Raw genomic sequence first — 12,493 nt, 5'->3', positions numbered from 1 at the left:
ACTACTGGCCAAGTCACTACTGGCCAAGTCACTACTGGCCAAGTCACTACTGGCCAAGTCACTGCTGGCAAAGTCACTACTGGCCAAGTCACTGCTGGCCAAGTCACTGCTGGCCAAGTCACTACTGGCCAAGTCACTACTGGCCAAGTCACTACTGGCCAAGTCACTACTGGCCAAGTCACTGCTGGCCAAGTCACTACTGGCCAAGTCACTACTGGCCAAGTCACTACTGGCCAAGTCACTGCTGGCAAAGTCACTACTGGCCAAATCACTGCTGGCCAAGTCACTACTGGCCAAGTCACTACTGGCAAAGTCACTACTGGCCAAGTCACTACTGGCCAAGTCACTACTGGCCATATCAACAGTGATGGTAGTGGACATTCCCCCTTTCTCTGTATATTGGATCTTTTTGCAGCTCCTGTGAAAAGTTTGGATGTGTGTAAAACCCTCCATAGTCTAAGTTGTCTTATGCCTAATATTACATGCCCGTGGGGAGCGATGATGGTAACTTCTGTATTTAGATATAGCCAATTAAAAAACAAGTTGTTTCGTTTTATTAGAATTTTATTCGAATTATTCACTATCTTTTTAAGTCTAATCATTAGTGTGTTTAATCTTGCTCTGCATCGTGGGGAAGCGTTTCACTGTAAAGTCTAAACCTGTTGTATTCGTGCATGTGAAAAAATAAAATATGATTTTGATTTATTGACCTTTGGCTCAGACATAATGCATGTTACAGTAAGTCTATATCAGTGTCAATTTTAACAATATATAGTTACATGTTGAAGCCATGCAATTACTGTTCAAAAACATGTTCAACATGTTTAGCAAATATGGGATAGGCCTACAATTGTTATCTTGTTTCTGTTGGCTATTTAACCAACTAACGGACTAACATCCTAATTGGAGTTGATGACAACGCAATACATACAAGACCGTAAAAACACAACTTGAAGCAACCACATATTTAGCCATGGAGCACGTTCTGATTGGCCAGTGAGGGGTCAAGCCTTCGACATATTGTACCATCAACTTTTATTTATTAAATCAAAACCCTTTTGCGCTACTGCTACAATAATTCTGGTTATGAAAATAGCAAAAGTATTTCTGACACCCCACCCCCGAACCTATTGCACTACCGCCAGTGCTTAGATTGACCGTTGTGTTAGGTTCAAATAGAGCCCACAGTCTCTGTGGAGGACAATAACTTGCGTCCAAGTGAGCGATACGTTGTCTCTTCATCACGTTGGCTGATATCAACAGACTGCCCCTAGCCTTGGATGGTTTGAAGCACCATTTGAAGTACCAGATTCATTACAAATATTTCAGATCAGTTTTAGTTTTTTTTTCCCCCCCCTTCATACGTTCATCTCTCAGGTTCTAAAACTCCCATGCCTCCTCCACCTGTTTGTGATAATCCTCATCCAGGGGGTTGTCCGGACACTTCTGCCCGTTGCTAGGTGGCCTGGCCTGGTTATAGCGGCTCCAGTCCCCCTTACAGATGATCCAGGGCAGGATGTCTACCTTGTAGTGGAGGTCGGCAGAGAACTCCGTGCTGATGAGGTTTGGCGTTCCCGCTCCTTTTCCGCGGGTGATGAGCTTCATGTTGTCACCGTAGCAGCAGTGCTGTGCGGCCAGAGTCGTGGACTCTAGAGTTAACGTGGAGCGGATGCAGTACCGGGCCGTGGGTTTGTAGATCTCTAGCTTCTCCTTGGGGCCGCTGGCGTCTTTCCAGCGGAAGTCCCGGCGCGTGGCCGGGTCGGGGACGTCGGCCGTGCTGTAGGCCACCTCGGTGGGGTAGGAGCAAGGGCAGCTGGGGAGGTCGTTGGAGACTTTAGTCATGTATTTCTTCAGGAACTCAGACTTACAGTTCATCCAGCGTTCACAGCTGTCTGTGTCTGGAAGAGATCAAAGAGAGTTAGTTAGTCTGGATCTATCTCTACAGCTGTCTGTGTCTGGAAGGGATCAAAGAGAGTTAGTTAGTCTGGATCTATCTCTACAGCTGTCTGTGTCTGGAAGAGATCAGAGAGAGTTAGTTAGTCTGGATCTAGATCTCTTTTACTCTCTCTCTATCTTCTCACTTGCCTCTCTCTCAGATTGGGACCAGATCACAGAGCAGAGCATGTTATTGGGACCAGATCGCAGCGCATGTTATTGGGACCAGATTGGGACCAGATCGCAGAGCAGAGCATGTCATTGGGACCAGATCGCAGAGCAGAGCATGTTATTGGGACCAGATTGGGACCAGATCGCAGCGCAGAGCATGTTATTGGGACCAGATTGGGACCAGATCACAGAGCATGTTATTGGGACCAGATCGCAGCGCATGTTATTGGGACCAGATTGGGACCAGATCGCAGGGCAGAGCATGTTATTGGGACCAGATTGGTACCAGATCGGGACCAGATCGCAGAGCAGAGCATGTTATTGGGACCAGATTGGGACCAGATCGCAGAGCATGTCATTGGGACCAAATTGGGACCAGATCGCAGGGCAGAGCATGTTATTGGGACCAGATTGGGACCAGATCGCAGAGCATGTTTTTGGGACCAGGTTGGGACCAGATCGCAGGGCAGAGCATGTTATTGGGACCAGGTTGGGACCAGATCGCAGGGCAGAGCATGTTATTGGGACCAGATTGGGACCAGATCGCAGAGCATGTCATTGGGACCAAATTGGGACCAGATCGCAGGGCAGAGCATGTTATTGGGACCAGATTGGGACCAGATCGCAGAGCATGTTTTTGGGACCAGGTTGGGACCAGATCGCAGGGCAGAGCATGTTATTGGGACCAGGTTGGGACCAGATCGCAGGGCAGAGCATGTTATTGGGACCAGATTGGGACCAGATCGCAGCGCAGAGCATGTTATTGGGACCAGATCACAGAGCAGAGCATGTTATTGGGACCAGGTTTCAGAGCATGTTATTGGGACAAGATTGCAGAGCATGTTATTGGGACCAGATTGGGACCAGATCACAGAGCAGAGCATGTTATTGGGACCAGATTGGGACCAGATCACAGAGCAGAGCATGTTATTGGGACCAGATTGGGACCAAATCTCAGAACAGAGCATGTTATTGGGACCAGATTGGGACCAGATCAGAACAGAGCATGTTATTGGGACCAGATTGGGACCAGATCAGGGCAGAGCATGTTATTGGGACCAGATTGGGACCAGATCACAGAGCAGAGCACGTTATTGGGACCAGATTGGGACCAGATCAGAGCAGAGCATGTTATTGGGACCAGATTGGGACCAGATCACAGAGCAGAGCATGTTATTGGGACCAGGTTGGGACCAGATCGCAGAGCAGAGCATGTTATTGGGACCAGATCAGAGCAGAGCATGTTATTGGGACCAGGTTGGGACCAGATCACAGAGCAGAGCATGTTATTGGGACCAGGTTGGGACCAGATCACAGAGCTGAGCATGTTATTGGGACCAGATCACAGGGCAGAGCATGTTATTGGGACCAGATCAGAGCAGAGCATGTTATTGGGACCAGATTGGGACCAGATCAGAGCAGAGCATGTTATTGGGACCAGATTGGGACCAGATCGCAGAGCAGAGCATGTCATTGGGACCAGATTGGGACAAGATCAGAGCAGAGCATGTCATTGGGACCAGATTGGGACCAGATCAGAGCAGAGCATGTTATTGGTACCAGATCAGAGCAGAGCATGTTTTTGGGACCAGATTGGGACCAGATCAGAGCAGAGCATGTTTTTGGGACCAGATTGGTACCAGATCGCAGAGCAGAGCATGTTATTGGGACCAGATCAGAGCAGAGCATGTTATTGGGACCAGATTGGGACCAGATCAGAGCAGAGCATGTTTTTGGGACCAGATTGGTACCAGATCGCAGAGCAGAGCATGTTATTGGGACCAGCATGCTCTGCTCTTCCTGTCCTCCTCTTTCTCCTCCTCCATCCCAGTGAAGGTCTGAGGAATGATCAGCAGGTCCAGGAAGGCGGAGCTGTGCATGGTGGACCATAGAAATAGAATGACTAGAATAGATAATAGTCATTCCCACTCAAATCAATGTTCTGGGAAGAATGGACCAGAGTTTGGAGTTAAGTTAAATCCATTACAATTCAGTAGATTCAGGAAGTAAACTGAAATTCGAACTGGAATTGACTGAATAGACATGGAATTGACTGAATAGACATGGAACCCCAACCCTGAGCTGGACACTAATGCTAAATAGAATCACGTTTGAAGAACCTGACACATCGATGGAGGGATGATCTGAAGTGAAAAATGATGAAAACAAATAGTAAATGAGAGAAGAATCTTACCGACACCAAATAGCTCTGTAGCGTTGAACTCATCTGTTCCAGCCCGCAGACTGACTTCAGTGACGGCTGTCTCGAACGCATCTTCTATACCTGCACACAGAGACATGGCCAGTGAATGATGCAACAGACAAACTTATCACTTTACATCTATAATAAAGCGCTTCTTAACAAGACTATCAACAAGGCAGGTCTTACAGGCCCTAGTTGTCGCACCTGGACTACTGTCCAGTCGTGTGGTCAGGTGTCACAAAAGAGGGACTTAGGAAAATTACAATTGACCCAGAACAGGGAAGCACGGCTGGCCCTTAAAATGTACACGGAGAGCTAACATTAATAATGTAAGTCTCTCCTGGCTCAAAGTAGAGGAGAGATCGACTTCATCACTACTTGTATGTGAGAGGTATTGACATGTTGAATACACCGAGCTGTCTGTTTAAACTACTAGCACACAGCTCGGACCCATGCATACCCCACAAGACATGCCACCAGAGGTCTCTTCACAGTCCCCAAGTCCAGAACAGACTATGGAAGGCGCACAGTACTACATAGAGCCATGACTACGTGGAACTCTGTTCCACATCAAGTAACTGATGCAAGCAGTAAAATTAGATTTAAAAAACAGATACAAATACACCTTTTGGAACAGCGCATACTGTTAAGAGACACTCTCTCTCTCACACACACACACACACACACACACACACACACACACACACACACGGATTTTGTGTTTTAGATATGTGGTAGTACTCCTGAGTGGCGCAGTGGTCTAAGGCACTGCATCGCATTGCTAACTGTGCCACTAGAGATCCTGGTTCGAATCCAGGCTCTGTCGCAGCCAGCCGCGACCGGGAGACTCATGGGCGGCGCACAATTGGCCCAGTGTCGTCCAGGGTAGGGGAGGGAATGGCCGGCAGGGATGTAGCTCAGTTGATAGAGTGGGTTCAATTCCCACGGGGGGCCAGTATAAAAAAAAAATATGTATTCACTAACTGTAAGTCGCTCTGGATAAGAGCGTCTGCTAAATGACTAAAATGTAGTAGAGTAGTGGCCTGAGAGACCACAATGTGTTGTGAAATCTATTGTGAAATGTATTGTAATGTTTTCAACTGTATATAACTGCCTTATTTTGGCTGGACCCCAGGAAGAGTAGCTGCTGCCTTGGCAGGAATTAATGGGGATCCATAATAAACCCCAGGAAGAGTAGCTGCTGCCTTGGCAGGAACTAATGGGGATCCATAATAAACCCCAGGAAGAGTAGCTGCTGCCTTGGCAGGAACTAATGGGTCCATAATAAACCCCAGGAAGAGTAGCTGCTGCCTTGGCAGGAACTAATGGGGATCCATAATAAACCCCAGGAAGAGTAGCTGCTGTCTTGACAGGAACTAATGGGGTTCCATAATAAACCCCAGGAAGAGTAGCTGCTGCCTTGGCAGGAACTAATGGGGATCCATAATAAACCCCAGGAAGAGTAGCTGCTGCCTTGGCAGGAACTAATGGGGATCCATAATAAACCCCAGGAAGAGTAGCTGCTGCCTTGACAGGAACTAATGGGGATCCATAATAAACCCCAGCGCTGGTAAACTAAGCCGGATTCAAACACAGAAGAATGACCTTTGCACAGCGATAGACTTTTCAATTTCCCCGATGTTCACGAAGATCATGTCGGCAGTAAATGCTGCAGATGTCGACTCAAGTAGAAAACACCTTTAAAAGCACATTTAACTGATGACACTACAACATGGAGAGGGACCTACCTGAATTTGTCCAATATAAATGTAGGTTTTAATTGCAACTGTTATCTATGGTTAGGAACAATGATTACAACCCTAGATCCACACACACACACACACACACACACACACATACACCCTCCCTCCTCACCTGGGCAGGATGGCATGTCACAGGTGCGTGACTCGGTGGCGCTGCAGGCGTAACCACATGACCTGGTCCTCTTCTGGTTCCCGTTCCCACAGGTTACACTACACGGAGACCAGTTACTCCAGCCACCGTCTCCGTCTGGAGGGAAGGAAAGGGAGTGGGGGGGGACAGATAGACAGAAAGAGGGAAGGCAGGGAGACAGGGGTGGGGAGAGAGGGAGACAGGGAAGGAGAGAGGGAGACAGGGGTGGGGAGAGAGGGAGAAATAGAAAGAGAGAGAGAGAAGCAGAAACAGAGAGAGAAAATACTGTCAGTATAAGGCAGTACACAGTAGTAGCCAGCCAAATAGAAACGTAGCTAACCAGGACGTTCTGGGCTGCGTAGGGGGGTCCGGGGGCATGACCCCCCCCAGGGGATTTCTATTTCGAACAAGCTCTGTTTTGGTGGCCTCCGGTACATTCTAATGGCTTGATTCCATCCTAAATACACAGCTAAATGATTCAATACTTTATGAGTTTAACTCCCAGATTGGTGAAATTAGTTGTGGCATTGATGAGAAAGACAAGATTTTACAATAAACAAAATGTCTGATTTCAGTTTATTGTTAGTTGTTTTGGATATTGACTAGGTCTTTATGATCAGGACTATTTTATGACTCGCCACGATTTGTTCTTCAAATGATGCATTTTATTTTAGCTGATTGTCTGATTGTGGCTGTGGACACAGATTGTCTTCCTGCTCTAAAAAGACACAAATAGGCTAAGATCTGGTAAATAACAGATAATAATAAATAAGATCTGGTGCAACCAATTACCTTCAGAAGTCACATAATTAGTTAAAAAAAGTCCACGTGTGCAATCTAAGTGTCACATGATCTGTCACATGATCTCAGTATATATATATACACACACCTGTTCTCAAAAGCCCCAGAGTCTGCAACACCAATAAGCAAGGGGCACCACCAAGCAAGCGGCACCATGAAGAAGGAGCTCTCCAAACAGGTCAGGGATAAAGTTGTGGAGAAGTACAGATCAGGGTTGGATTATTTAAAAAAATATCAGAAACTTTGAACATCCCACAGAGCACCATTAAATCCATTATTAAAAAATTGAAAGAATATGGCACCACAACAAACCTTCCAAGAGAGGGCCGCCCACCAAAACTCACAGACCAGGCAAGGAGGGCATTAATCAGAGGCAACAAAGAGACCAAAGATAATCCTGAAGGAGCTGCAAAGCTCCACAGCGGGGATTGGAGTATCTGTCCATAGGACCACTTTAAGCTGTACACTCCACAGAGCTGGGCTTTACGGAAGAGTGGCCAGAAAAAAGCCATTGCTTAAAGAAAAAAATAAGCAAACACGTTTGGTGTTCGCCAAAAGGCATGTGGGAGACCCCCCAAACACATGGAAGAAGGTACTCTGGTCAGATGAGACTAAAATTGAGCATTTTGGCCATCAAGGAAAACGCTATGTCTGGTGCAAACCCAACACCTCTCATCACCCCGAGAACACCATCCCCACAGTGAAGCATGGTGGTGGAAGCATCATGCTGTGGGGATGTTTTTCATTTGCAGGGACTGGGAAACTGGTCAGAATTGAAGGAATGATGAATGGCGCTAAATACAGGGAAATTCTTGAGGGAAACCTGTTTCAGTCTTCCAGAGATTTGAGACTGGGACGGAGGTTCACCTTCCAGCAGGACAATGACCCTAAGCATACTGCTAAAGCAACACTCGAGTGGTTAAAGGGGAAACATTTATATGTCTTGGAATGGCCTAGTCAAAGCCCAGACCTCAATCCAATTGAGAATCTGTGGTATGACTTAGAAATTGCTGTACACCAGTGGAACCAATCCAACTTGAAGGAGCTGGAGCAGTTTTGCCTTGAAGAATGGGCAAAGATCCCAGTGGCGAGATGTGCCAAGCTTATAGAGACATACCCCAAGAGACTTGCAGCTGTAATTGCTGCAAAAGGTGGCTCTATAAAGTTTTGACTTTGGGGGGGGGGGGGGGGGGGTGAATAGTTCTGCACGCTCAAGTTTTCAGTTTTGTTGTCTTATTTCTTGTTTGCTTCACCCCAAAAAATATTTTGCATCTTCAAAGTGGTAGGCATGTTGTCTAAATCAAATGAAACAAACCCCAAAAAAATCAATTTTAATTCCAGGTTGTAAGGCAACAAAATAAGAAAAATGCCAAGGGGGGTGAATACTTTCGCAAGCCACTGTATTGTTTAAGATGATTTTTGAATGACTACCTCATCTCTGTACCCTACACATACAATTATCTGTAAGATCCCTCAGTCGAGCAGTGAATTTCAAACACAGATTCAACCATAAAGACCAGGGAGGTTTTCCAATGCCTCGCAAAGAAGGGCACCTATTGGTAGATTTTTTAAAAGCAGACGTTGAATATCCCTTTGAGCATGGTGAAGTTATTAATTATACTTTGGATGGTGTATCAATACACCCAGTCACTACAAAGATACAGGCGTCCTTCCTAACTCCGTTGCCGGAGAGGAAGGAAACCGCTCAGGGATTTCACCATGAGGCCAATGGTGACATTACAAAACAGTTACTGAGTTTAATGGCTGTGATAGGAGAAAACTGAGGATGGATCAACAACATTGTAGTTACTCCACAATACTAACCTAAATGACAGAGTGAAAAGAAGGAAGCCTGCACAGAATAAAACATTACTGAGTACCACTCTTCATACTTTCAAGCATAGTGGTGGCTGCATCATGTTATGGGTATGCTTGTAATCGTTAAGAACTGGGGAGTTTTTCAGGATAAAAAAGAAACTGAATGGAGCTAAGCACAGGCAAAATCCTAGAGGAAACCCTGGTTCAGTCTGCTTTCCACCAGACACTGGGAGATGAATTCACCTTTCAGCAGGACAATAACCTAAAACACAAGGCCAAATCTACACTGGAGTTGCTTACCAAGAAGACAGTGAATGTTCCTGAGTGGCCGAGTTACAGTTTTGACTTCAATATACTTGAAAATCTATGGCAAGACCTGAAAATGGTTGTCTAGCAATGATCAACAACCAATTTGACAGAGCTTGAAGAATTTTGAAAATAATAAATGGCCAAATGTTGCACAATCCAGGTGTGGAAAGCTCTGGAAAGAGACTTACCCAATCGCTGCCAAAGGTGCTTCTACAAAGTATTGACTCAGGGGTGTGAATACTTGTGTAAATGAGATCTGTATTTCATTTTCAATAAATTTGTCAAAATTTCTAAAAACATGTTTTCACTGTCATCATTGAGTGTAGATGGGTAAAAAACATTTAATCAATTTTGAATTCAGGCTGTAACAACAAATTGTGGAATAAGTCAAAGGGTATGAATACTTTCTGAAGGCACTGTATAGCGGAAATGTATATTTGATACATGGAACTAGGAAGGACTGAATTGAGTGACGTGTGTTGTCATTTGTGTAAATAGGGGCGCTACTTTGTCCCAAAATGTTATAAATAATTATATGGGACCTCCTATCCTTACCCCCCCTTTACCCATCGAGGCCCAGTTTATCCCCACCTCCTATCCTTACCCCCCCTTTACCCATCCAGGCCCAGTTTATCCCCACCTCCTATCCTTACCCCCCTTTACCCATCCAGGCCCAGTTTATCCCCACCTCCTATCCTTACCCCCCCTTTACCCATCCAGGCCCAGTTTATCCCCACCTCCTATCCTTACCCCCCCTTTACCCATCCAGGCCCAGTTTATCCCCACCTCCTATCCTTACCCCCCTTTACACATCCAGGCCCAGTTTATCCCCACCTCCTATCCTTACCCCCCTTTACCCATCCAGGCCCAGTTTATCCCCACCTCCTATCCTTACCCCCCCTTTACCCATCCAGGCCCAGTTTATCCCCACCTCCTATCCTTACCCCCCCTTTACCCATCCAGGCCCAGTTTATCCCCACCTCCTATCCTTACCCTCCTTTACCCATCCAGGCCCAGTTTATCCCCACCTCCTATCCTTACCCCCCTTTACCCATCGAGGCCCAGTTTATCCCCACCTCCTATCCTTACCCCCCCTTTACCCATCCAGGCCCAGTTTATCCCCACCTCCTATCCTTACCCCGCTTTACCCATCCAGGCCCAGTTTATCCCCACCTCCTATCCTTACCCCCCCTTTACCCATCCAGGCCCAGTTTATCCCCACCTCCTATCCTTACCCTCCTTTACCCATCCAGGCCCAGTTTATCCCCACCTCCTATCCTTACCCCCCCTTTACCCATCCAGGCCCAGTTTATCCCCACCTCCTATCCTTACCCTCCTTTACCCATCCAGGCCCAGTTTATCCCCACCTCCTATCGTACCCCCCTTTACCCATCCAGGCCCAGTTTATCCCCACCTCCTATCCTTACCCCCCCTTTACCCATCCAGGCCCAGTTTATCCCCACCTCCTATCCTTACCCCCCCTTTACCCATCCAGGCCCAGTTTATCCCCACCTCCTATCCTTACCCCCCCCCTTTACCCATCCAGGCCCAGTTTATCCCCACCTCCTATCCTTACCCCCCCTTTACCCATCCAGGCCCAGTTTATCCCCACCTCCTATCCTTACCCCCCCTTTACCCATCCAGGCCCAGTTTATCCCCACCTCCTATCCTTACCCCCCCCCTTTACCCATCCAGGCCCAGTTTATCCCCACCTCCTATCCTTACCCCCCCTTTACCCATCCAGGCCCAGTTTATCCCCACCTCCTATCCTTACCCCCCCCCCCCCTTTACCCATCCAGGCCCAGTTTATCCCCACCTCCTATCCCTACCCCCCTTTACCCATCCAGGCCCAGTTTATCCCCACCTCCTATCCTTACCCCCCCTTTACCCATCCAAGCCCAGTTTATCCCCACCTCCTATCGTACCCCCCTTTACCCATCCAGGCCCAGTTTATCCCCACCTCCTATCCTTACCCCCCCTTTACCCATCCAGGCCCAGTTTATCCCCACCTCCTATCCTTACCCCCCCTTTACCCATCCAGGCCCAGTTTATCCCCACCTCCTATCCTTACCCCCCCCCTTTACCCATCCAGGCCCAGTTTATCCCCACCTCCTATCCTTACCCCCCCTTTACCCATCCAAGCCCAGTTTATCCCCACCTCCTATCCTTACCCCCCCCCCCCCCTTTACCCATCCAGGCCCAGTTTATCCCCACCTCCTATCGTACCCCCCTTTACCCATCCAGGCCCAGTTTATCCCCACCTCCTATCCTTACCCCCCCTTTACCCATCCAGGCCCAGTTTATCCCCACCTCCTATCGTACCCCCCTTTACCCATCCAGGCCCAGTTTATCCCCACCTCCTATCCTTACCCCCCCCCCCCCCCTTTACCCATCCAGGCCCAGTTTATCCCCACCTCCTATCCTTACCCCCCCTTTACCCATCCAGGCCCAGTTTATCCCCACCTCCTATCCTTACCCCCTCTTTACCCATCCAGGCCCAGTTTATCCCCACCTCTGTCTGTTCCCCTTGCCCCCTACACCCCTCTATAGATCCACACATAACATACACACCCTCCCACACACATCCACCTTCACCACTCCTCCCTCACACATCCACCTTCACCACTCCTCCACACACATCCACCTTCACCACTCCTCCCTCACACATCCACCTTCACCCTCCCTCCCACACACATCCACCTTCACCACTCCTCCACACACATCCACCTTCACCACTCCTCCACACACATCCACCTTCACCACTCCTCCACACACATCTACCTTCACCACTCCTCCACACACATCTACCTTCACCACTCCTCCACACACATCCACCTTCACCACTCCTCCACACACATCCACCTTCACCACTCCTCCACACACATCTACCTTCACCACTCCTCCACACACATCTACCTTCACCACTCCTCCACACACATCTACCTTCACCACTCCTCCACACACATCTACCTTCACCACACACATCTACCTTCACCACTCCTCCACACACATCCACCTTCACCACTCCTCCACACACATCCACCTTCACCACTCCTCCACACACATCCACCTTCACCACTCCTCCACACACATCTACCTTCACCACTCCTCCACACACATCCATCTTCACCACTCCTCCACACACATCCACCTTCACCACTCCTCCACACACATCCACCTTCACCCTCCCTCACCCTCCCATTCATATGCACAGACACATAGAACAATGATTGACAATTTACATACATGCTTTGTTTCCTGTTTTATATTTGTCTTTTCAGTGTCCATGTATCTCATTTGCATCGGCTAATTATATTTTTACTTCCTAGAGAACAGTTACTTAGGGATAATACAGTCGATTGT

The 12,493-nt window shown here is 47.8% G+C and overlaps 2 protein-coding genes across 2 annotated transcripts in view; both read right to left on the bottom strand.

Moving 5' to 3' along the window:
* LOC311118679 (BTB/POZ domain-containing protein 3) overlaps nt 1–12,493 on the bottom strand; it is a gene marked incomplete at its 3' end in the record, with an annotated part of 445,507 nt that overhangs the window by 311,157 nt on the left and 121,857 nt on the right. The gene's annotated exons all lie outside the window — the stretch shown is intronic.
* LOC311118677 (isthmin-1-like) overlaps nt 686–12,493 on the bottom strand; it is a 35,609-nt gene continuing 23,801 nt past the window's right edge. Inside the window, exons 4-6 of the mRNA XM_084193466.1 lie at nt 6,185–6,319; nt 4,301–4,390; nt 686–1,898 (exon numbers count right to left, since the gene is read on the bottom strand). Of these exons, the coding sequence (XP_084049592.1) occupies nt 1,381–1,898; nt 4,301–4,390; nt 6,185–6,319 (743 nt within the window). The 3' untranslated portion in view covers nt 686–1,380. The remainder of the gene's footprint in view (nt 1,899–4,300; nt 4,391–6,184; nt 6,320–12,493) is intronic.

Source organism: Coregonus lavaretus, assembly GCF_964263955.1.
Source record: "Coregonus lavaretus genome assembly, contig: HAP1_SCAFFOLD_282, whole genome shotgun sequence".
Lineage (NCBI taxonomy): Eukaryota > Metazoa > Chordata > Actinopteri > Salmoniformes > Salmonidae > Coregonus > Coregonus lavaretus.
The sequence above is the reverse complement of the archived record's forward strand: the minus strand, read 5'-3'. Positions and strand labels throughout refer to the sequence as shown.